The sequence below is a fragment of the Branchiostoma lanceolatum genome, chromosome 18 (genome assembly GCF_035083965.1).
Source record: "Branchiostoma lanceolatum isolate klBraLanc5 chromosome 18, klBraLanc5.hap2, whole genome shotgun sequence".
NCBI classification, from domain to species: Eukaryota; Metazoa; Chordata; class Leptocardii; order Amphioxiformes; family Branchiostomatidae; genus Branchiostoma; species Branchiostoma lanceolatum.
The window spans coordinates 3,917,769-3,943,962 of NC_089739.1; the positions used below are offsets into that span (position 1 = coordinate 3,917,769).

At 38.8% G+C, this 26,194-nt stretch overlaps 2 protein-coding genes and 1 long non-coding RNA gene across 5 annotated transcripts in view; 2 read left to right on the top strand and 1 right to left on the bottom strand.

The window, feature by feature from the left end:
* The window catches only part of LOC136424507 (uncharacterized), a 43,844-nt gene extending 39,540 nt beyond the window's left edge, over positions 1-4,304 (top strand). For both annotated transcript variants that reach the window (XR_010753899.1, XR_010753900.1), the window contains one exon: positions 68-4,304. This is a non-coding gene — a long non-coding RNA (uncharacterized lncRNA). The remainder of the gene's footprint in view (positions 1-67) is intronic.
* A 900-nt stretch (positions 4,305-5,204) lies between these two features.
* On the bottom strand, positions 5,205-17,984 carry LOC136424506 (serine incorporator 1-like). Of its 2 annotated transcripts, none has more exons than XM_066413122.1 (12): positions 17,702-17,984; positions 14,258-14,422; positions 13,758-13,957; positions 13,147-13,226; positions 12,059-12,196; positions 11,162-11,238; positions 10,717-10,813; positions 9,909-9,995; positions 8,999-9,170; positions 8,377-8,462; positions 7,086-7,245; positions 5,205-6,537 (listed from the first exon to the last, which is right to left on the bottom strand). In XM_066413122.1, the coding sequence occupies exons 1-12, from the start codon at positions 17,747-17,749 to the stop codon at positions 6,396-6,398; spliced, it is 1,452 nt and encodes a 483-aa protein (XP_066269219.1). In that variant the 5' UTR covers positions 17,750-17,984; the 3' UTR covers positions 5,205-6,395. The 2 variants fall into 2 exon arrangements, with proteins under 2 accessions (XP_066269219.1, XP_066269218.1); XM_066413121.1 differs by having other exon boundaries at positions 8,368-8,462.
* Positions 17,985-18,479: 495 nt separating this feature from the next.
* On the top strand, positions 18,480-24,351 carry LOC136423893 (phospholipase ABHD3-like). Its single transcript, XM_066412278.1, has 9 exons — positions 18,480-18,653; positions 19,287-19,459; positions 20,261-20,394; positions 20,891-20,997; positions 21,201-21,313; positions 21,560-21,733; positions 22,291-22,345; positions 22,732-22,897; positions 23,699-24,351. Exons 1-9 carry the CDS (start codon positions 18,519-18,521, stop codon positions 23,917-23,919), a joined length of 1,278 nt encoding a protein of 425 aa, XP_066268375.1. The 5' UTR covers positions 18,480-18,518; the 3' UTR covers positions 23,920-24,351.
* Positions 24,352-26,194: the final 1,843 nt, after the last annotated feature.

The following is a 26,194-nucleotide window of genomic DNA, read 5'->3' on the forward strand; positions in this document are numbered from 1 at the left end:
ATTACAATTGTTGTGCAATAAAGTTTGATTGATTGTTTTATTGATTTATGGTGTTTCTTACTTTCAGAAGAAACGTCCGACACCAAAGTCAATCCCGACAGTTCCCAGGGAGCTTCTTCTTCACAAGCAGACGCACAGGGAGGCGCCAGCTCCTAGCACAACTCATCGCACATCCGGCAAACCTCCCACCGCTATGCTGGCTACATTTGTACTTTTGTATGGAGATATGTAGTAGACACATAAGGAGAGATAGCTGATAGGTATATCATGGACAATGTCTTCAAATTTGGGTCCGACTAAATAGCGAAATGCAACAAAATACAACGAAATGCATGTTGTACATGCAAAATACACATTGTTTGAGTTTACAATTTGAAATTATTTCATGTCATGGCAAAGCGTCCAGTGATGTTTTTAAAAACATCAAAACATGAGGTGTTCCAAAAGGGGATATTGCAATGATACTGTGACTGCATTATAGTTTGCGGGGATCTAATTTCGAGGTAGGGAGAAAATGGAGTGTTTGTGGTGGTTTAACATGCACGTCTCCCATGTCCTAAGCCCAGCAGTAGGGTTTGGGTTGGCGTTAGGAAGGGCATCCAGCCGTAAAAACTCTTGCTACAAAAAAGGACTTGCACTTGATGAGGAGTTCTGGGGCTCCCCCATCCATGTGCAAGCACGTCTAACCCCCAGATGATGGGGAACAAAAGACGTTAAATTGGATAGAGAGAGAGAGAGAGAGAGAGAGAGAGAGAGAGAGTTTGCGGATGAAAAAAGGGGTAGGCAGACAGAAGACAGAACAAGCATTTTTGCAGTGGTTTTAAGTTCTTAGGGAAGAGATCACCATGAAAACGGTGACCATTAAACCATCGTGAACATTCCAACATTTACAGTAGTTATGTATGCTGCATGTATTTTGGTATTTTCGGTGTATTTCGCTATTTACCATGACCAATCAATAGGGTGCCTCCAGATTTTGGAAAGATGTTGAGCTTGTCTGAGGGCACACAAATCGAAATGCTTTATTTGGAACATGTTTGGTAGAAAGAAGTCTATTTTTAAAAAATTCTGACATTCCTCCCTTGCTTTGTTGACGAAAGTGATATCATCCAAGAAAGACAGATGATATAAGAATGGTGTTGTCATGTTATCCCAAACCAAACAACGTCGAAGACTTAAAGTAAACTGAAACCAGCCCAAAGCGATTTCAGCACGTTGAGAGTTGGATTTTCTAATTCAATTTTTAGTCCTTTCTATACGTTGTAAGTTTAGATAACACTACTTCATTGCATATCGACCTTCGTGGAGCAAAGATGCGATGTCGTTGTGTGGTGGGAACTCATTGAAAATCTGTGCGCTCAGACTTTTTGGTGGTTTAAATATATAAAGGAATCCTCGTGCGGCTTGATAATGTGCTCTTTATAAATGCCCAAAGTATGAAATCATGATGAAAATGCTAATACAAGCAAGTAAATGTTGATATCATACAGATTGCCATATACAGAATAGTTCCAGTTTTAGCGTTATGAAATCGCTTTGGGCTCTGTTAAGCTTTTGGCAAGAATGTTGAAACCACTTCTTAAATGTCCAATGATGTAAATATTAGTCAGCTTTCAGGAGCTTGAAGTAAATGATCTGGATCTAATAATGTTTGTTGAGTGTGAAATTTAGAAAACATTGTTCAAAACAATTTCTTAAAAGTTTACGCATAATTGAGTTGCATGTGCTGAGGACTTCTGCAATGGTTTTTTATTTTTGGATATTATTCCAGTTATTTGGAACGTGGATATGAAAAAGTCTGCGGTCTTAATAGATATTTTATTGCAATTCAAGGTTCGGCAAAAATTGATAAAATTTTGTATTCATCCGAAACTCACATATGAATGACCTGCATTGCACATATTTCAAATTTTGTAGAGCAATGATACAAAGTGTCATAATGCAATACATAATCATGTAAAAACAGCATTGCCATTTAATATGTATGTTACATGGCATTTCTAGTTATGTAATGGGTTTCAACACAGTAGCGAAATTACGAACAAAAAATTGTGGTTTGCAAAAGCATTTAGGGCATTTCAATTATAGAATGTTTCATAAAACTTTGTAGTCTTATTAAGTTTGAGAAATGTTTGATGTACTACTTAAATCTTGCCAGGGACACTTACAAAGTACATGTAGTGAGACTCAGGCACCCACATTCCAAGCTTCTTGGCTTACAGAATATTGTATAAGAGTGCCCTCTATCTGATCGTGAAAAAAGTGCAGGTTTATGCCCTTAGGACAACGTGTAATGTTGCATATAAAGATGTGTTGATAGTTTTAGTTGCTGAAAAGATTTTGTTTCTTGCAAGTTTTTGGTTAAAGTCTATATAGATGTGGAAAAAAGTTTGTTGCCAATTGTTGAAATAAATAGATTTTGTGCGCTAAATATAACTTTTCAGTGAAGATGTAAAACTACTTGTTGTTTTGGTTGCCAAGAGCTTAGTATTTCTATTACAGAAAAGCTGTATACTTTATTAACTCAGTCTGTATTATAAGAAGAGTCTTTTTTAACCTTAAAGTTTGTTTGTACATGTATGTGGAGATTGTTTAGCTGTAGATTAGTTTTGAAAGACATTTGGCAAGTCTATGTCAAAAAACAATACCCTAAGCTAATAGTTCATTGTGTAAAGAAGGACATTAAAGTTCATAATGCCACTTTTATGCATGACCACTTTGACCGCTTGTTTCTTAGGTTCCCTTCGTGAAAAGGTCTGGCAAGTGAAATTAAGACTCTAAGAACCACTGGGAGAAAGTCTGTTAAAAAAACAGTAACAAGCAAAAGTGTTGCAGTTGTTTCCCTCTGAAATTGCTTTTAAAAAACCTTCATGAGGTTTGAGGGAGTAAATTGTGTATTTTGAGAGAAAAAGAAAAACACAGAATACTATTTTCTTGAAATGAAATGAAATGGTGATGTCACCTGTGTGATACTGATATGAACAAAGATTTGATAACATTTCTGAAGATATGGCATGTTGCAAAAATGTCCTAAAGTTTGTATACATTAAATTTTGTAGTTTTCGGTCATTTCAACTTGTGTGTAAAGAATATCATGATTGACCATATTGGTGGTCATTTTTTTTGTTATTTTAGTTGGCCATCACAATTTATTTCCTCAGTTCCTGGAATATTTAACAAGTAAAAGTGCAACAAGAAGAAAAAATTTCAAACAAAGGGCTGGGAGAAAAACTTGATACTGACTGTCTTTACACTTTCCTTTGGACTCATGTTTTCATGTTGTTCTTCCAGTTAAGCAGTATTTTCTTGATATCCAAGAAACAGAAAAGAATGCTGCCTTGCGTGGTCTTATGTTAATGTGGAAAAATGTGTCAGGTTACTGGCTTTGCAATCCGTTTGATGTAAGGAAACTTGTATGGCTCTCATAAGTTTCTCGGTAAAAATCTGGCTACAGAAGAAGTACAATGTCCAAGGCAAAATTCTCATGTTTACCTTTAGAATATGTCATTGTTCTGACACATTTTGTTGCCATCTATCCTCTTGATAGATAAGCCATAGTTTGTTGTATTTTTTATAGTGAAAGTTATTTACATGTAGTATGAATGTTTTACTAGATAAAGTATTCTTGTGACAGATAAGTTCTACAAATTCTTCCAGTTTGTCTTATTTCTGGGAAATATCTTTTAAAAAAAGACATTACTGTTACGGTAAACTTATCTATGTTGTATAAGAAAAACTCCACTGACACCTCTTGCTTTTCTCCGAGGTTCAAGCCCTACTTGGGCACGGTTATCAGGGGTTCAATTCAGTTGGGTACAATGCAGCAGCCCAGTGTATGGGAAAGCTTCAGGCATCAAATATCTCTTTAAAAAAGATAAAGTCAACAAACTTATCGAGAAGACTCTGGGTGACCCGGTGTGCTTGGCTGAAAACGTGAGCCGTAGCAAAGCCACATTGCACTACTACATGTACTTAAGCTGCTTAGAAAGTATTATGCTTAAGTTGAGGATGACCGCTTTACCTACATGTAACAGTGTGAACCACAATGAAAACTTTGTCATATTAAGTATGTTCATAATAGAAATGGGACCACTGCTATTTGTATATATTGTGCAGTTTAACAGATAAAAATAATGCTAAAACCGTTCTGTCTTGTTTTAGTTATTGAGCAGTGAACTAAACCTAAAGATGATATTCAGGCTGGCAAAACTGTAGCTCCAAACTCTAAGTTTCATAGGTTGTGACTACTTAATAATATGTTAGTTTAATATATTTGATTGTAATTAAAAAGTTTTTGAAATGGTTGTTTGCCTGTCTGTTTAATTTTTGTCTTTCAGAAAAGAACTTAGTCAATGTACAAGTGGCAATGGTAAAGTACATGTATAGGGGCAGCCACACGTAGGTAGAAAAGGTCGGACCGCTTTTCCACCTGACCAGACTGGACCGCTCTTTCTACCAACCCTAAAATATACACAATGGATTCAGGGCAACAAAGAAGCGCCAAGGCTGTGATCTGCACAACACTTTTGGTATATCAGGACAAATTTTAGTAGTTACATAACACCAGGCTACATCAATCAGTGCATTTAGAAAGATTAGAGGCAACAGAAGCTATATCATTGGTTAACTGCTATTCTGAAATGGAACTTTCTATATTTCCTTTCCTATATCTTTCAGGTTCTATAGTTTTTTCAGAGAAACATGTGAGAAACATCAACGGAAAAACACACATACAAGCCATGATACAAGCACATATCTGTAATATCCATATAGAATACAACACGGGGTATTCCGTATCACCCGAGGTACCAGCCCGACCGCGGGTCGGATCGCCCGACGGCCGTAGGCCGGAGGGTGATCCGACCCGCGGGAGGGCTGGGACCGAGGGTGATGCGGAATACAACGTGTTGTATTTTATTTATGTCATACCTTGGCCATACCCACCCGAGAAAACACACATTTCAATGCGGAATGCGCCAGAAGTTGAGGGAGTTTTGTGTCCTCGAACAAGAAACTGTAGCAACATTGATTCCAATCTCCGAATCCGGTATTCGAATTTCCGACGGCCGCGCAACCGACGCGTTCGAAATGCGTTCGAAATATTCTATGGAAGCCTGTGTGATAACCCTCCCGAACCCTATGTGATCCGGATAGTTATCACACGGTCCGGAACACCCGTATCAGGCCCAGGCATGACATAAATGTACATACAATCTGTTGTTGAAAAATGATACATGTCATTGCATGCATTGTTGTTGTTGTGTCCAATCATATGCATAGAACAGACCCCTTTCCACAAATCTGCACATCACATTGATAGCACTGTTTGAGTTACATGTATAATAATTAGATATTTGTGGACTATTAAAGAAAAAAACTGATAATCATTTTGTCCATCACTCACATTTCCCATTTTGTTCCATACTCAAAACCATACACCAACATACTCTTACAATCATTTAATTTCAGTTCACCCAAGTATATATTCACTTCCAGCAAAACTTAACACCTATAGCCTATTTCAGATATACACATTCAATAATAAACATTAAAATGACCATGTCTTCCATACCTGTGCCTTTAAGTATCTTCACATTTTGAACAGCAGCAAAATCCTTTCCAAGGGATGACTTCAAGACTTATAGTTACCGTAACATTACAAAAAACATTCACTTTTACAGTTGTACATCATGGTTTCAGATGTCATACTGTTAAGTATGGCATACTAATTCTGTTAGGTGGGAGTCAAGATTTTTCTCCTCGCTGTCGATATAATTCCAACTGTTCGTACAATCCTTTGAAATACATGATGTATACTACGAGCTTATATACGTATATACAGTAAAAAATGCCAACATACCACAGCAAGATTTTTAGATATGACTTCTTAGGCATTAGGCTCTAATTAGTCGATCACTTCTTATCAAGTCTCATGGTGTATCCACTCATAGTTGAGCAGCATGTAAAGTCTTATGTTGTTTGTCTAAGTTTTCTTACTAGCAAATCTGTTTGGCTCACTTGTTAAGCTACTGTATGACTGTAATGAAAATCTTTCTATATGTAAAATAGGTTTATGGCAGGACTTCCTTGTTGTTTTTTATATGAAATACCAAATCAGAGAGACTGTTCATAGTATTACATTCCAGACAGTCCTTACTATTAATTATCAAGACAAAAGTTGTAATAAAGTGCTGTTACGTTTGTGACATATTTTTTGTCTAACAGTTAAAATTGCCAACTTCTCTGCAGGAGATCTTGTTTCGATATTACGAAAGTCATTCTTGATTCTTCACATCATATTTCCAACACAACTTGACTAAAATCCGGTCTACGCGATAACATGTGACAAGAAGTGATCGGGGGAAACATCCCTCGTTGAAGCGAGGTTAGGGCGTTCATTCGAAGTCGCGGTCGGGAAGCACGATCGGCGCGACGAGCGTCCAGACGTAGAGCAGGATGCAGAGCCAGCTGGACACGATCTTGACCCATACAGCAGGCTGGTTAGGCTCCAGTTTGTTGAAGTTGGACCCATCCGGGCTACGGAAAAATCATAAATCTTCATGACCATACTTTACTTAAGTTAACCTTTAGCACACTGAAGTAGCTGTTTGGCACCCAATTCCCTATTGGTTACAGAGTTAGGCAGCAGGGAGAAGGTTAAGGCCATGTTGATTTCATTATAAGGATGATATCTGCACACGCATCAATTTTCGTCCGTTTCCAAAAAGAATGTAGATCCATGTCCAAGAGGGATCAAGGAAGCCATTCACATCAGGGCCTTACAACCATCCCTCAATAGAGACGGGGGGCGCCACAGACTTTCTGCAACTTATGATCCACTGCTCACTGAGTCACGTGTCTTATCTGCATAACGTGACGTCATCTCAGCGGCGCTCGTTCCTTGACAAAGACTGGTGTTGTACAGTCGAAAATTTGGGTAAGTCCAATTTCTGTGTTGGAAATTACAGTTAAAACTTTTACAGTTTCAGATTGATGATTTCTACCAACACAGATAAACTTTCAAGCTAATACTAATCTTTGCTGATTTGTAAAGTTGAAAGATTGTGTTGAAGAAGTCCCCTTACCTGTACCAGTTGGTGAGAGTCATCATGATGTACATGGAGGCCAGCATGAACATGAAGTGGAAGAAGGAGTAGTTGTACTTCACTCCGTCCTTCTCGTTATCGATCGTAGGGGAGTCGTCGTCAAGGTCATCCACCACGGACTTCTCCACATCGCCGGTACCTAGGACAACACGACAATCCTAGGTTTACTACAAGTTTTCTCTTAGAAGAAGAGAGGTGGTTGTACATGTGTATTCCTATTTGCTTTGTGAAAGTTATAAACACCTCAAACCATTATGTGTGGAAGGCTGTGACTTGAAAATTTTAGTATCTAATTAAAGTCAGATTGAGGAAATACAGTTAGATATGGTAGATAAGAATATTGAAAAGAAAACAATGCTGTGTTGGGGTTAGTAGGATCAAACAAGATTTTCATTTGTAATTTGACTGGCATATATTTCTTTTATTTTGCACCATATTACATTGCACCATATTAACTTTTATGACTTGATATTGCCATAATAAGCAGTTCTCAATTGATGAAGTAGATTATCAACGAGGGCTCACAATAGAGCAATGGAAATTAATTTCCAGTTGCCGTTATTCATTCTTTCAATGCTAATGCGTTTTAAATTGGGCTTGTTTTGGAACACAGAAATGCAAGAATGAGCTCGAAATAATTTAATTATTGCAACAGCATTTTTATATTTTGAAAAGATGTTATTGGTTTCAATAGCCTTGCAGTTGGCAACAGGGTCAAACATGTTACGTTAAATCCTCTTTATTAACCAAATTTAACATCATTACTTAACAATCTGTCAGAGTTCACGGCAAGCGTATGAGAAACCTTTCACAAATGTGTTCTGCAGTTGGCCTAACTGGGAAGCAAGAAACAACTTCAGACACCTAAAGACAAAATTCAACATTTTCAAGTTGTAACATAAACACAAGGAATAATCTTTAAGCAAGATAACAAAGCATTCCTTAAGCGGATATCTCACTGGAATGCGGCACGTTGGGGATCTCACTGCGTCCTAAATTGGATTTGTGTTACACTGTCTTGACTTTATAATGGGAATATCATGCAAAAAGCACAAGTATGACCAAAGAGACAACAAAACACACAAAGCATAAAAAGTTCGTTTTTTATCGATGACATTTGCTGAGTGCTCTGTCAAATCGCTCGGTTGCCAATGTGCCACAGTCCAGTGAAATACCTGCTTTAGAACCAAACACAGTGTACAGCAACACCTTGCCAGACCAAATAAAGCATAAAAAACAAAGCAAAAGGAAATAATATTACCATACTCACTTGGGGCCTGGCTGTTGGACAGCAGTGTGCTCTCATTCGACGACATGGTGAGCTTGTTCACACTGCTGTTGGACGAGGTGCGGATGCTGGAAAACGAAACATGGAGATCTTTCATATTACAAGAAGTCAGACAGTTGAACCTGGTTAGCATAGGTTGTAACATTCAATTAACACTCCCTCCCTAGTCCCTAGTATTACTGTAAATACAATTAAGTTCGCAGTGACTTAATTTCTCGGTAAGGTGAAAATGGGGTATTCACTGTGGGTTTGAAATTGCGGTTAAGAGGTCACCATGAAAACCGCGAATCTAAAACCACTGCAAACTTAAATGCATTTACAGTACTTGATCTGTATGTATTTAGATAAACCAGTGCTAAATACCAACATGAATATTTGATCTCTCGCCTACTATGGCCAGTAATGAGAATACACACAGATATACACACAAACACACCCACATATACCCACACGCATTTACTCACTCACTCACTCACTCACTCACTCACTCACTCACTCACTCACTCACTCACTCACTCACATGCACACACACACACCGACAAAAACACATACAAGAGCAGGCAAAGAAAAATCTTGGTTGTGCCGAGAGAAGTTTCCAACCTACCTGGCATACATGACGCAGACGAAGAAGACGACCAATCCCACAATGCCCTGTGCGTCCATGCCGAGGAAGACGCTGGAGGGCGTGGCAGGCGCGGCGGTGGTTCCGGGCTGCGTTCCGTTCTGGATCGGAGTCAGCCCCGTGATCTGCAGCAGGCTCGGGTTACATTTGCCGTCTGTTGGGAGGAGAGGGAAAAGACAAATGATGAAAAAGTTTTATATCGATCTGATACATTTGTGAAGGTTAGACATCCAGGTAAACAATATATAAAGAGAATTCAAACTCTACAACTGGATAAGAATTCAGAGATTAATTTCCGGACGTTTCGAGTGACATCCATAACTAGAAAAGTTATTGTAAATAAGTACATTTTAGTGACGCTGAAGAAGAGTGATGGATGTCACTCGAAACGTCTGGAAATAAATCTCTGAATTCTTATCCAGTTGTAGAGTTTGAATTCTCTTTATACATATCAATTTGACTTCGATTTTATTTATTTATTTACACATAGTAAAAAGCAGTTTACAAAACATAAATACTGCGACAACAAAAAAGATTTCTGGAGGCCATAACTGTTCAAACTCTTCCCTCATTTAACTTTATAGCTGGTTCTTAGCTATGGATTAGTACATATTTGACAATTTGAATGAATAGTAATGATAAATTATAACGATAAACAATTATCAAATAATGCTAACATTTGGGATAATATTTGAAAATTATACATCAACTAATACCTACAGCATATGCGACAAGTAATCAAGCCAAATACATTTTAAGTAAGATTTACATTTTGAGTAAGCTTTCTGGCTTGCTACTTGCAAGTAGTGTCTTAAATTTCTTGTAACTTCTAATTTGAACTCATGTGTTCATCCTAAGTATCTTGAGCCCTTAAGATGTATGTAGGCCTTACTTGTCTCGTTAGTCATGGCAGACCAGGTGATGTACATGGTGTACAGGGTGATGACTGAAGCCTGGAGCAGACCTGAGCGTGGCTGGGCTGAAATGACAATAACATTAGAAGTTACATTTTGTTTGAACCTTTGTTTATTCATGACATGCTCAAATCGGCACGCTTTTCATTGAGGTCATGAGGGAAGAGGTAAGGGTCAGATACAATATAACAGAGATACACAGTCATTTGAGTCCTAATAACTCTATCAACATATATCATTACATCTACATTCAACACAAAAAGCTAGGGAACTTACATTTGATCAATCATATTTCGTAGTCAAAACTACCAAAGATGACCCCTCAAGAGAGTAACTGTTCCCTGTGAATCCGTTTTTTCACAACCTACTCATATTATAGTCAAAAGTAGCCACAGTGCTCAACTCATGAATGTACGATCATTAACCGTCAATGGGATATCATTGTATAAAGGGCACAAATATGCTTTCCAATGATATGTAAAACAATGCAATTTTTGCCGGACATATGATTGATCACAACAAAGTTCTCAACCTTCTTGTGTTGAGAGTATGTGGGTTAGGTCCAATATGATTATAAATGGATCTTTTCAAGCTGGAAACAGCATACAGCTAGGTACTATTTTTAACACCTTTCACATATGACTGTCAACCTCACAGATATATACATGTACAGGACTTTACCATAATAGATACCCTGTATCAACACAAGAAGAAATACCTAGTCTTCAGCAATGTTAGGTATGGTTCCAAGTAAAGGAGAGTAAGAGCTTAAGTGTGAGAACTTACCCTCCTGGACTTTAGGGAGGATGGCGATGACAGAGGCAACCACACACAGGATCAGGTTGAAACTGATGAAGAACTTGTTGGTGGCACAACCGTCAGGCTGGGGAAAAAAAACAAATATTCATGTTTGTAAATAAATTAAGATGACTATTAAATTTTCATATACACAGAGTATCCCATCTCTCTGCAAAAAGTGTGATTTTTTTTACATGTTGGAAACTGGGAGAAACAAAGTCAAGATTCCAACAATTTTTTTTCTCATTTGCATATCATGGTAAAAAGAAAAGGTAACATCCCAACTAATTCATTGGAAGACTACAGAACAATCATCTAGTACAATAAATAACTTATTCATATCTTACATGCATATCATAATGATGATACTGATATGAGCAGTATAAATAGTACATTTGGATATAAAACAGCACAAAGGTTCTTGTAAACTCACCACAGTGTAGAAAATGAAGAAGACCACGACTGCAGCGATGGCCAGGGCATAGAACACAAACGTGCAGGCCAGGAGGGCTACAGAGAGACAAACAAACATACATGTAAATCAGAATATTCACAAAATTTCACTACTATAGCCATCTCTATTATCAAATGTTATAGTGGTGGTATTTTATTTGCAAGTTCTTGCCCGAGGGCTAATTGCAACAAGAAACAATACATAGAAAGGGTATACTGTACAGATAGTCCGAGTTAACAATGATGACAAGTGGAACAAATGGCTATTCTAAGAACTACTACGGAATACAATCTACACTTTTTGTGGTTTAACTTCTTTTTTGGAAGCAGTGGAAGACGAAGTGTTCAGCTTTTTTTGTAGATGAATATGTCTATTTGTATTAGTTATTAACTGTGTCACTCAGAGAATAATAATCCTAACTTATTGGCATGCAGGCTATTAGCTAAGAAAACAAAGAAATTGTCCTCCTTTTGAGGGGACACCCAGAAGACATCCTATTTCCCTGGTAATTACATACACATGAACTGATGTTGCCACCACACATACTGCGACTGTTGTTTTTCCTCATACAAGACACTGGGACAGCATGAAAATTGATTGACATGCAAAGCTCAGGACGTCATCAAACTGATCTCCTCGGAACCCAACCCGTCATGGAAGCGACCTAGAGGTCGCCCTAGAGGAAGATGGGAAGACCAGATCTTCAACACGCTCCAGGGGCTGGGGGTCACCAGTAATGACTAGAGGGTCTATGCCGAGAGCAGACCAGCCTGGCGAGCCCTAAGCATGTCTGCAGCCGCCATGCATCAGACACTGATGCCTGCGAACGATTGATTGCAAAGCTACTAGGTAACCGTTAATCCATCATAAACTTACCAAAGTACCAGAACTTGGAGTTGCCTTCTTCCATCTTCTCCACCCAGGACTCATTCCAGGAGTGAGCAAAGTCCACCAGTAGAACCAGTTGGATGAGAATGAACAGGAACGCACCGATCATTCCGATGTACATCCAGGCTGTGTGTAGGGAGAGAAGTTTAAACTCTATAAGACTTTGTACAACTTCGTGCAATTTTTAAACTCTCTTCCATTCTTGTTGTCATATATAAAATGACAATGAACTTTTGTGCATTCGTCAGTGTTTATGAACTACAAATTGCAGATACCTTTGACTAGTGCTGCGGATCGAAACCCGAGTTTAGGTTTAGGTTCGGACTCGAGTCCAGAGGTTTAGGTTCAGGTCCGGACTTGAAAGTCCGGACCTGAACAATAATTTTGGAATATTTTTTTCGTGTTACATGTAACATTGCAAATTGGCAGATATTTTACATGTAATTTGAAAACTATATATACGGAATTATATACAGTCAGTAATTAACACAAAGGTTCAGTTATAAACACAAAAACAGCAATGTTTTCATATTTTTCTAGTGCAAATTTCACGATCTAAGGAAGGTTTAAGATGGTTTGAAACAAAAAGGAGTGTATAAGTGAGAGATTTTTTTTTCAAGTCCGGACTTGTTTCCAGACGTTTAGGTTTTTTTGGACTTGAACCTAAACGTTTTACAAGTCCGGAACCGGTCCGGCCGGACCGATCCGCACCACTACCTTTGACTATTAAAGCAGATTTGTGTCAAGAAATAAAAAATAAAAAATTGAACGCAATTGTTTATGATTGTATTTTAAGATAGATTTGTGTAGTTCTGTAGCTGTATCTGTGCAGCCGGTATAACCGCCCTTTGGTGTAACACACCCGCTTCACAGGCATGCGGTGCAGCAGCAGCTGGTTATATTACACTGAATAACCTATCACGCCTAACTTCTGCACGTCTAGCCGCAAGCGTTGTTTGAAGCTATCTAACTGGGATGTGCCTACTGTACTTAATTGGTGGCAACGAATTCAAGTCTACCATGAATGGAGTCTTTAAACATTAAACACCATTGTAACTAATAAAAAAAGAATGTACCTGATCCAAAAGCACCCCTGGGGATGAAAAATGCTCCAACGCAAATGCCGATCACTGCCAGGAACTTGAAGAACCAGAATCTGCAAAGTAACAATTTACCATAAGTCACAACTTTATGCTAAAACAGGAATTTTCCATTAGAAATTTTATTCATCAATGGAATAATTAAAATCTCCACAATCAAACCTATCTCAAAGCCATTTAGAATTTCTGGACATTTATGGTTGAGATTTTATTTCATTATCATAAAGTCATTATGGTAAAAACAGTGGGTTTTTTTTCAAAAAGGGTAAAGTATTTATAGATATATTCTTCATATCATTTCAAAATCAATCATATTGAAAAGAGCTTTTGATACAGTTGCATGAACCAATGAAAACCTAAAAATCTTGGCTGGGGCTGCACATTTTTCAGAAGGGACTTAAAATGGGGGTCCTGTGTTCGAACTTCAAGTTCAAGGAGGTGCCTATAGCTAGAGCACATTAAAAGGGAAGGACTTAAGCAACCCCTCCCTGTAAAAATATACCCTGCTATTGAAACAGGAAGGAAACTTGCTTCTCTATGTGTTACTAGGCAATACAAGGATCTGAACGAAGAACTGTCTCTCTCACCCATTCTGAATGCCGGCGCGGGGGTCCTTGCTAGTTTTCACACTGATCATGAGGAGGCTCATGAGGAAGAAGAAACCAGCCAATCCAAAGCAGACACGATAAACCGCGAGGTATCCCGTCACGCTCCGCACAATGGAGGCACAGTCCACCAGCTTATCATGGATTATGGTGTCGTCACAGAGTTGCGGAGTTTCCATGAACTGTTTCAGAAGGAAACGCAAGGAAACAAATAAATAGAGATCTCACTAACACAACATACAAGAAAAATCTTTCAAGAACTCTGCCACATTGTAATCTTTAGCCCCCCTGCAATATTTTTATTATCAGCTGTGGCCTTCTCTACAGCCCACCCACCGATTAACCCACTTTTTCCTCATGGAGATTGGCCTTGGGGCACAAAAAGGGTAGCCCACTGATCATGAGATAGCCTACCCCGCTAGCCTGGCCCACCTTTTCCGGAAACCCTAATCTTAACCCTGACACTTATGATTCTCTCTTACCTCTTTCAGTCCATCCTCCACTGCAGGAGCCAGCATGAGGCAGGCCACCAGCATGCCCAGCAGCAGGAACAGGGCGTAGGCGATGCGTGTCACCACCGAGTTCTTACTCTTCCCACAGGCAGAACAACACAGGCTGCAGGCTGCGCTGGTGCAGCAGCATGCCAGCTGGAAGGGAACACAAAAATAAATCAGTTTCAATTTCACCCATTTTTCTTTTTTAATGACTCTTGCTTTGTATGAAGTTATATTTTCCGCTGTGTCTGGTTGTGTCTATAGTCCTTTGAATACAACTTACACAGCCAAAAGTGCAGTGGGAAGATGAGGTCAGTCTTGCCAGAGTGTGGCAGGAAGTACAGTTCAGCAGTGTTTCCGCCAGAGGGGCGTCTTCCCGTCAAATGACGGCCTTATGTCGCTTTGGACGGCCTGAAGTCAGACATAGGCCGTCCTCTTTAAAAAAAAGACAAACTAAATGCCGAGAAATCGGTAAAAATATATGAGAGGTCGGCATAATTTCTGTTTTTCTTTGTTATTGCGGGCGTGGGGACGCTCTATATCGTTGGACATTCACACTCTTTTGTTTGTTGCTATTGTTAAGCTTGCAAAGAATCGATGTCGGTGCCTTTGGCATACGGTGATCTCATTAAAAACCCGTTTTTCAAGACTCAATCGAAGAAAGTCATCGCAGAAAACAAGGAAAAACATAAACAAGTTAGAATTTCGCCCGTGCATTTCAGCCTCTACGTCGTGATTTGCTGCGATTCGCCATCATTTCTGACCGTATTCGACACAATATATATTCCTTTGAATGTTTTTTCCGTGAAAATTCTCCATATGTACCGTTGAGTACCCAAGTGGACGGCCTCTCAGTCGCGGTCTGGCGGAAACACTGCAGTTCAGAGTCGGTAGAACTAGTCAATAACCCGACATGACAGTCCATGGAAGAGGCTACTAATTGTAATTCACTGGAAATTATTATTTTGGGTCTGCCTATTTCAGTACTTGTTTGTTTTTGCAATTACATATTTTCCATATACGCTAGTCACGTTCACCATATGAAGAGTGAAAGCATGTGATCATGATCGATAGACACATGTAATGTACCTTGCTAATCACAATCTTATTTGCATAATTAATGAACTACAATCAAATGAGACATAGGAGAAACTAAATATTTCATTGAGTCGTGAGATCTTAAAACTCAGTATTGTAGCACAGAGCCAAGAAAACTGACTGCTACATGTACATGAATACACAACAAGACTGGCAATGATAAAAAGACATTGCCATGGCGACGGTGGTTGTTGTTTTAATTTTTACTGTACCCTGCTTAGGGCACAGTGATAGGTGGTGCTGGTCATACAGGTTTTCTAACGAAAAGGGCTGTTCTACTGGACAAATACACACACAGACACGCACACACACAGACAGCGACAGTTCCACTAGATTCTACCAGACACACCCCACTGCCAGAACGAACATCGATTTCATCACAGCCTGATCATGACAACTGAAAACAGCCCACGGACCGGGTTCCCACCATACAAAATGACTATTCTACTCTGATAGGACTGCTGTTTACATGAACAACATGTTAGGCCAAATCTACACAAATTTTAACATCATAGTCCACTTACCAACAGACACAGCATACACCATGCAACAGCTTGTACACTATTTATGTTCCCTGAACTATAGAACTAAGTCCTCTAGAGCGTGAATGGCCAGGGATGTTAGCTAAGGATGGAATGCCAGGATGGAATCCCAGGATGGAATCCCAGGATGGAATGCCAGGATGGAATCCTAGGATGGAATGCCAGGATGGAATTCGAGTCCCACTGGAATACCAGGAACACGTCATAAAGGAATTTGCCAGTAATTCCTGGAGCCCTAATGAAATGCCAGCCTGGGAATCTTAATTCACAGAAATGTTGTGTGAAAATGTGTCCCATGTGTTCTTGGAAGTGTACAGGATTATATCAGCAAGAAAGTGGCATCTTATCAGCAGGATAATCATCTAGTACTAGTACAACTGGCTTGCTAAATTTCCTTGCGACAGTGAAATTTTTCATTGATCGATCTGGCCTTGGCCTTGGACAAGGTCCGATTGTCATGAATGAGGTTAATGCCCTTTGATTAATCTGCTTGTATAGGTAACTGAAGCAGCGTGTGCACAATCGTTATCAGTACAGAGTTGATGCAGTTATGACCTGTACCCTGAAGAAAGACATTAAATCTTACAGTTGTAAGGACCAGCATTAGGGCATCTAAAAACATTGTAACAGACACACATCGTTTTAGAAAAGAGCAATATTACTGTAGAGCTGAGGTCTTAAATGGGTCATGTATACATAAGCCTGGCACATCTGGTAGACAGATGTAGCTGCCTGTCTAGGTTATCTAGGAGGAATTTCCCGAGGGAGGCTTGCTGTCTGACTAACATTCCTAACATTCTTATTGTCTTAATATGCCTATGGACACATGCCTGTACAATTCCTAGAATAGTTGCAATCTGCACACAATACTATATCATTTGGCTCGCCCCTGAGGCGTCGCCAAAAACTGACCTGCTCTAGCCCAGACAGAAATACTTACTAGTATAAATGATAAATGAATATGAAGTACAGTATGACGCAAATGTTGAGGATCACTGTTTTAATTTAACATTGTGCTGCATACGAATTTTGTTTTGAAATGTCATGTTGAAAAGTTTGCACACATTCATTAAGCAACAATTGCTGTTTTTCTAAATACAAGGTGCCCCTTTCAATGCGACTTTCAAAGTCCCAATTTAGTGTGAAAGTGGAAATCCATGGGCCAAATATTGGCAGGACATAGTGACTTTAAAGGGCACGGTGCCCTGTTACAGTCCATTTTGAATTTGTATGACAGTGACGCAAAACAGATAAGCAGAATTGACTCCACGCAATTTTACAGTCCATCTGTACATTTGTATAATCTCGCATCAAATTACACAATCCTAGTACAGAAATCCAGCCTGACTATTATAGTACAAGACATGTGATGATAAGTCACAAGACTGATTCGTAATTATTTGTTTCAACATGGCATGGTCGAACGATTTCACACAAATTCTCCTCAAAAATTGTATCAAAAGTCTTCTTGAAGTTCAAATGGCTATAGACATGGAGCGTATATCGCAATCCAATAAGGATGATCGTCAAATAATGAAAAGTAATAATTTGTTTTTCATTCACTTCCTCCTAAAATCGGTATGCAGATGTGCTTGTTTACATCACGTAATGTCTGCCGGTTGCGTCATGACAATCCCACAGAAAAAGCCAAATAATATTTGTACATTCTGGCAACCACTATCAAACATCAAATCGCCTAAGAATATGTCCAGAACATGACATTGAACATGAAAATGTTATTCATCGGCCTCTAAACATCGCAGTTTGAGATAAAAATGTGGTTAAAACCTACCGAAGCTGCACAGCTGCCTAGACCGAGGGTTCCCAAGATGGCGCCCATCCTGATTTGATTCTCGAGCCTTCTTCTCGGTTTTCTGCTAATAAAACCTTTATAAATCCCTAAACCTCGACTCTGTCCCTCAAAACTCTTCCTCTGGTGTATCTTCTACAAGAAAATCTCAGGATTGTAGACAAGAATTGTCCCAAACTGGGGAAAATTCGCCGGAAAAGGTCGGAGACACCTGCGCCACAGAACAAAACACTGAACAAATCCTCACAATGACGTCATGGTCTGGTGCTGCAGTACCAGTCACATGACCAGCACCGTCTCGTTCCCTACTTCTCGTCCCCAAGTTTGTTTACGACAGATATTATCTTTTTACATACGCGTTACCATGGTGATTGATCAATGTCAAATGATATTTGATCAATCCTTATTGTGGACACGTACGTTACTCAAACAATGAAACTTATGATATAACGTTAACCCAAAAAATATTTTTGAAAAATTCACGTTTGAAAAATATGATTGACAAAAAGTGGCAAATCATAACGTTAGTAGCAAATAAAGACAAAAATAATATTAAAGTAACTAAGTAAACATTGGACATTAATGTAAAGCAATGATAAAAAGTTAGGTGAATAAAGTTAAACATCACATTGACCTAACAGAAAGGCTGAAACAACAATGATCAATGATTATTGATAATCAATAATTGGCAGATAATAGAAAAATCAACGGCTCCTTGTCAAAAAAATAATGAAACCATACATAGTGATGAAACAAATGAGTCAGGCCGCTGAAGGTCGAAGGTCACTCCAGCTCCAAGATGGCTGCCGAATTTCTGTCAGATTCGCAGCTGAGGAGTTGGTTGTCAATTCAGTGGGAAAACTGGCCGTCTTTTCCCCTTGTGGTCGGTGTAGCCCTCACGGTAGCGACATACTATGTCAAGTGTGTCGCCAAGGTAAGTTTTGAACAACATTTGACCTTTATAGAGAGGACAGTGAGCTTTTCCAAACGGGTCATCATCCGCAAGACAACTTTTACCTCCTACTCCAAGCAGATGTAACATGCTCATTCACGACTTTTACGCCCATCTTTGCAACATTTTTATCGATAATATTATACCACTCTTTTTCAAGGATGAAGGGAATTGTCTAAAAACTTGCAGTGATGAAAAAAATAGTACTAGTACCAAACTCACTGTTTATTGAATAGAACTTTATGCACTTTAACTTCACGGTGGTGGCAAGCTAAAGTAATAATTTGCAAAACTGAGGTGTGAAGGAATCATAAATAATAACAACAGGTTTCTCACAGTGATGATATGTTCATGGTACAGAGGTGACATGTACCATGATATGTTCATGGTACAGAGGTGACTGTGAATACAGTGAACATAAAGTTAGTTACACTTCAACTTACACAGTGAAAGAAACAAGAATTACAGTAACTGTTAAAACCCTTTGGGGAAGTCTGATAATCCCCCCCCCCTCATTTTTTTGATGGTCTGTCTATAAATCATATCCAAAAGCCTGCTATGAAGTAAGCTACACTTGATCAAGATCACTTTAATTTTCTCTCTTTCACATTGTAGAAGCCGTTGCTGATAACCGGCAGTAGTCGTTGTGCAGACTTCCTCCAGCGCCGCTGTCCTGTCCTGGTACAGGAGTACTACCCTACTGTCTGGTGCTTCACATCACGTGCTCACACCCTCATCTGTGGCATCATCAGGGACCTGGCTGACGGCAAACCACCCTCCTACCAACAGTACGTAGGGAAACACCCCTCTTGCATTAATACTACATTCTCCTACGCAGAGCCTTGCCCACAGCCTAACCAATATACCTTGGGAAGGCTCTGTTAACCTTTAGCACACTGAAATAGTCATTTGTCATCTCATTCCCTATTGGTTACAGAGTTAGGCAGCAGGGAGAAGGTTAAAATGGGCTGAGGTTTCCACCTTTGTGGGCCGCTAACCAGCTGGCAGCCAATCAGAGAATTGCCTAAGTGTTTTCTGTAGGTAAAGCTAATTAGAGCCTTTTATTGTGCAAGTACATTTTTCTTCTCATCTACCCCAATGTACCATTACCAAATAATGTAATTTGAGCCCTGCCACTTCAGCACCAAGGACAGGTCCTGTTATAGATATGTAATAGTTGGTGATACTCAGTTCAGTACCAAGGACAGGTCCTGTCACAGATATGTAATACTATAAATGCAGAAATGTTTATGGTGGTTTTATGTTCGCGGTTGATACTCAGTTCAGTACCAAGGGCAGGCCCTATCACAGATATGTAATAGTGGTGATACTCAGTTCAGTACCATGGAGAGGTCCTGTCATATATATTTATGTATGATATTGAGTATTTTGGGTATGTCTATTCAATTCATATGTACATATATAGTTTTGGTCGAGAAGACCAACATTTGAAATAGATTATTCTAATTACAGCCTTGTTTGTATAATCAATGTGACACTATGAAATAATACATCTACAATACAAGTGTTCTAGATATTTCCTGGAGGTTTGAGGTCTCTTAACTCTTGTTTACAATATGATTTTACAGAGATATTCTCCACACTCCTGATGGAGGGGAGATCCATCTGGATTGGCTGGAGCACCATGGAGATAGTCACCATGGCAACCATCACCAAGACAACAAGACCCGCCCAACTGTTCTCATCATGCCTGGACTGACAGGTATGGTTTGTGTCTAGGATGATGCCATTTCAAAAATAGGGATTTATAGCATTTATATTTTTTATATGAAGTTTGATCCAAGCCTACCTCTTCAGGCTGGGTTTTTATACACATCTTTTGAAGTCTACTTCAAAACTTCATTACCTGTAGAATGCTTTAAAAGTTTTATCTGTGTAATTTGTGTATCCATAGGGGATGTCCCTGTAGCTCAACTGGTAGCAGTTGAGCTCCTGGTTTCAATTAGTTGGTAACAAAGAAACCCTGGTTCAAATCTTGGGAAGGGCATCTCGGTTGGGGCTGCACCCGTCTTTCGGAAGGAATGTAAAATGGGCTCCCATGTTCGAAGAGGTCCCTCGGGCACGTTTAAGAGGAAGGGCTAGCAATCCCTCCCTGAAAAAATATACCTGCTACTGGAACAGCTAGAAAACTTGCTGACCTATGTACCACTAGGCAGTACAAGGTGAACAACAACAACAACATTTGAGTATCTGTACAGGTAACAGTGGCTCGGCGTACGTAGCCAGACTGGCGAGGGGCGCTCACAAACAGGGCTACCGGGGCGTTGTGTTTAACAACAGGGGAACCAACGGCGTGGAACTCAAGGTAGGTCAAAGGTTAACTTGAGTGAATGTTACCATTTTATACCATTAATGCTGAACTGAGATTTTTTACTTAGTAAAGATTGTGTCCTTGGAAACTTATAGATTTGCTGAAGACTTAAGGATGTAGTCTTTTTAATTACTTGTATCAGAAGTCAGATGAATGTGATTGAAATTTAAACATTTGGCAACTTTTCTCATTTTCAGAGTGCGAGGTCGTACTGTGCAGCCAACACAGATGACCTGCACCTTGTAGTCAGTCACGTCAAGACGCTGTACCCGGACGCGCCACTCATGGCCGTAGGGGTTTCCCTCGGAGGGTAAGCCTAAATAAGGAGTCTAAACATCTATATGCTAAATATAATCTTTATGGCTAATTGCATTTGCAGTAAAAGATTATGACAACTATATGTACATGTAGCACTTGCAATATTGCAGATAACAGAAAAAAGGATTTCTAGCCCTAACTACACACAACTAGCCATGGATAAACTTCTATATCTTACTACATGTTATTGCAACATCAGAAAGTAGCCATTGTTTTTTGTCTTTTCTTTAAAATGCAGGATCATCCTGTTCAACTACGTGGCTAAGTTCGGTAAGGACTGCGGACTTGTGGCGGCCATGGTAGTCTCGGTCTCGTGGAACGTGTTTGAGGGGACGAGGTCGCTGGAAGAGACGGTCAACAAGCTGGTCTTCAACAGGTACCTGGCCAAGGGGCTGACCTCGAATCTGCGCAGGTGAATAGTGGGCTACTTTTCTTTAACATATTTATGGGGGAGATTATAAATTGTAAAAACAAAACTGCAGGGAATTGTGTTTAGGTTTCAAAAGCCAAGTGCAAGTGAAAGTTGACAAACATTAAGCAAGTGACAAAAAATGACGACTAAGGAAAAAAGAATTTGCATGAAGTGTTGAAACCTGAAATAAATGACTTACAACAATGCTTGCAGCGGTACCTCTCTAATATGATTAAATCAGGACCTACGCATGGTCCTAATACTGTAATAGTGTTTGCAGTAACTATTTATATTAAGGTATTGAATTTCATACCATAGTACGACAATATTTTTCTTGGTCTCATCAAATAATTGACTCCCAGTTTAATACCATTAGAAAATTATCTGAAATCAACCAATAAGACCTATTAGATGAGCTGAAGCAAATGTTAATTCTGTGCTATTGAATAATTCAATCAATTGATTGTAATTAACGAGTTTGGATCATTAATTTTTTTGTGTTTGAATAACTAACACACTGCTGTTTATCATAACCATAGACTAAATCTTGTCCACAGGAATCGGGTAGTTTTTGACCAGCATGCCAGTATTGACGTTGACCATGCTCTAGAGGTTAGTCAATCATAACTTTTACCAAGTCATATTTCATAATCTGGTAAGGCTTAGGCCACAACAACCTATTTTGACAGTTCTATGATATGAGGTCTTAGAACATTATGATATTTCTAAGACTTAGTGAAACTTTGCAAAGGACAAAATGAAAAAAGAGGGGAAAAAAATTACATTGACTGTATTCACTCTTTGAAACTGTGTGTACAGACTTATCTCTTAGATTCAGTTTTCATGGCAATATTCCAAGCTTTATTTTTCTTTTGATTTAAAAATCAATAGATTGATGTGGCGTGAAATTTCAACTTTTCCTGTTATAGATGATTAGCCATACTATGTAATTAAATACGTACCATTCATTTAGAAACTGATCTACCTTTTCCAAGTAGGCGTCCACCATTGGAGAATTTGATGAGCGTTTCACTGCGAAAGCCTTCGGTTATGAGTCTCTGCAGCACTACTACACCGACGCCAGCCCCCATCGCAAAGTTCCCAACATACAGACCCCCATACTGTGTCTTAACGCAGCGGACGACATCTTTTCTCCTTTAGATTGTAAGTTAAGTTTGACATCACAGATCTATGTGTAGGTTTAAGTTTGACATCACAGATCTATGTGTAGGTTTAAGTTTGACATCACAGATCTATGTGTAGGTTAAAGTTTGACATCACAGATCTTTATGTAGGTTAAGATTTCACATCACAGATCTATACGTACGTAAAAGTTTGACATTACAGATCTATGTGTACGTAAAAGTTTGAGATGTGTAGGTTAAAGTTGACATCACAGATCGATGTGCAGGTTTAAAAAGTTGACATCACAGATCTTCTTGTAGGCTGAAGTTTGACATCACAGATCTTTGTGTAGGTTAAAGTTTGACATCACAGATCTATGTGTAGGTTTAAGTTTGACCTCACAGATCTTTGTGCAGGTTTACAAAGTTGACATCACAGATCTATGCAAAGGTTAATGTTTCTGACATCACAAGTCTTCGTGTAGGTTGAAGTTTGACATCACAAATCTATGTGTATGTTAAAGTTTGACATCACAGATCTATGTGTATGTTAAAGTTTAACATCACAGATCTATTAGTAAAAATCGGCCAAATAGAGTGAATAGGCAAACCCTGCATAGCGGATTACCCCTGGCATACTATTCACTCTATTTGTCCGATTTCTACTATCTTCCCAGCGATTGGACGGAGCCTGGTAGAGGCTACCAATTTGAAAACCCTTCCACTTGCCTTGAGAGATTACAAATCGGGTCTGTAACTAAAAGTTGTTTGTTTATTTGCTAGTTTGTGTTGACAGTGTGGTTTCTTTGAATTGTCTCATTTTGTCCTCTTTCTATTTTAGCCATCCCCTTCGAGGAAGTCGAGAAGAACCAAAACATCGCGCTGGTTGTGACATCGCACGGGGGCCACATCGGCTTCGGTGATTGGCTGTTCCCTTCCCGCGAGAGTTTTATGGATAAACTGTACCAGCAGTATGTGGAAGCGGTCTTCAAGTACGGACAGGAGCTGGCAAAGGAGGAAGAGGAGAAACGGGTAGATGAAATGAAGCAAGTGCAAGAGTAACATTCCTATTGCCTTCTGTGCTCTCATTTCTGTTCTAGGCCACACCAATTTTATTAGTTGGTTCTCTGAGTTAGCAAAACATTAGGCCTCACGAATTCAATTATATGGATGCCATCCTCTTGGTACCCCAAAACTGATGCGAGCATGAAAAAAAAAGTTGGGCCCAAAAAATTTGCCTTCAGGAATTCGAATATTGAGCAAATGAACACACAGAACATAAAATGTTTGGTATGCAAGGAGTACATGTAAGATTACGACGAAATCAATACTTTTTACTATAGGAAAGAGGCATTTTATCATTAGCATCAATTTTCCAATATTTTGTGTGCAATTTACGGCATACTTTTTTTTCATTTTGTAGTATGGTTATGATTTACAGTATGGTTTCAGACCTTTGTTTTTTTAACAGACGAAAATTGCGCGGATGTCAACCATATACATGTAATCAAATCAGTGCGGCCTGATACTGAATTGAAAGATCGTCATGGAATCAGAGTTTGAGAGGAAATCTTTACCTTGCTTAACACCGTTTAAAGGAGGGAATACAATAACTGTTGTATTCAAGTTTTTTTCTTCTAGTCCTTTGTTTTTGTGTCCTCCTTTACGTAAGAAAAGACTAAGAACCAAGGAAAGACATTGGTGTAACCTAGAAATGAGATTTTCATCAGGGGACAAATCAGAAAGACTTTAGAGGATGACCAAGTAACAAAATAAGCACAAAGCCTGACTAGTTAGATGCACCTACACATAGATAATGTGGAACTAACTTGTACTTATTCCATCCAAATGTAGAAGAGAGAACAGATGTTTGTTATAGCAGAATGAAATTGAGAGACGTATGTAAAAAAAGATGTAATAAGAAGAAAATGAATGAAGTTCAGAAAATGAGTTTATGATTATATACACATGTACATAAGACATAATAACAGATGTTACTGTATGAACGAATGAAATTTGATTTTTTTTGTTTGTTCCTCTTCAGAGTTATGTGAAAAGCTTAGCGAGTTTCAAGTTGTCTTACAAAAAAGCAAAGTATGCGAATGGAGCTTTAACATTAATGTTGCTATGGTTTTGTTGCAGTAAAATATATGTTATCACAATTGTGGGATCCAAGGTTGTCTTGACAGTGCAATACCACAGAATATATAAGGCCAAATTTATTACTTTTCGTATGCATTTATCTATTTTTGTCATATTGTATTTGTTTATTTTTTTATTTACTTTTATTTATTTACGCAGCTTATGGCAATGCAGTGGCTGCCAAAGCATTGCATACAAATTGTGTTATATTACAACCATTTTTGACATACAACTTTAAATGCACAAATAAATTGGTTGATTTCATGAAATTTGTGAATAGATCTAGTGCAAAGGAGTTATTATAGACCTTCTTTAAGATTCATGTAAAGGGTTTCAGAATTTTTCTGGCCTAACCATTAATTTAGGTGACTTGGGACATATACATGTATAAAATGCCTGCTACTACACAACTAGTATTTCAATGCTCGAGACACAAACGATTGGCAAAAAATGTTGTACAGTATATTAGAGGACTCTGGATCGAGAGGTCCCAGGTTCCATTCCTGGCATGAAAGATGCACAAGGACATCCAGTATGCATGTAGTACTCACTCACACACACTCACACACTCATGATCACTATCCAGTTTATCATACATCTGTTGTTCCCCATAATGCGATGGTTAGACATGCTTGCACATATATGCGCAGTACTGTAATGGCATGTAAATGATATGGTTGGCTACACACAATTTTTGAATAAACTGTTCAATTCCTTGTCATTTGTTGGTTTGAGACTTTATTTTTCATTCATAAAAACTCAAATCGACCAGCAGGCTGCTTTTCATTGAGGTCATGAAGGAAGAGATAAGGGTCAAAGGTTACCTGATTGAAGTCATAGTAAATCCATAAACATGTAGTTCTGATAAATCCAAAAGTGACGTTTCAATCTCACCAGTATCATTTGGGGCCTATCAAAAACTCTTGGGTGGAGTGGATAGTCAACTAAACATCTTGCGTAAATAAAGTTGAAATTTCACAATAAAAACTTTGTTCCCACTCAGAAAGTCATCATTTAGTCGTACTGCAGTTTTCTTTACAATTTACTCTTTACATAACCTCAGTGATTGTTCATTTAATTTCTGAATAATACTGCAGCACTAGGACCGTCGAAAATTTGAAGTTTTCACCTAGTGTTGAAAGAAAGTTTCAGCTCTGTAATATGTTTAACTACAGTACATGTACCAACACGGGAC

Bases quoted from the DNA above. Each gene is read 5' to 3' on its own strand.
- LOC136424506 (XM_066413121.1), bottom strand. From the start codon at position 17,749: ATGGGCGCCATCTTGGGAACCCTCGGTCTAGGCAGCTGTGCAGCTTCG. The intron at 10,814-11,161 runs GTGAGTTTACAA...TTTTTTCCCCAG, and splicing joins TCTTCATTTTCTACACTGTG to CCTGACGGTTGTGCCACCAA. The intron at 6,538-7,085 runs GTAAGGGGACTT...ATTTTTCCGTAG, and splicing joins ACTCTCACCAACTGGTACAG to CCCGGATGGGTCCAACTTCA.
- LOC136423893 (XM_066412278.1), top strand. From the start codon at position 18,519: ATGGCTGCCGAATTTCTGTCAGATTCGCAGCTGAGGAGTTGGTTGTCA. The intron at 19,460-20,260 runs GTACGTAGGGAA...ATGATTTTACAG, and splicing joins AAACCACCCTCCTACCAACA to AGATATTCTCCACACTCCTG. The intron at 22,346-22,731 runs GTTAGTCAATCA...TTTTCCAAGTAG, and splicing joins ACGTTGACCATGCTCTAGAG to GCGTCCACCATTGGAGAATT.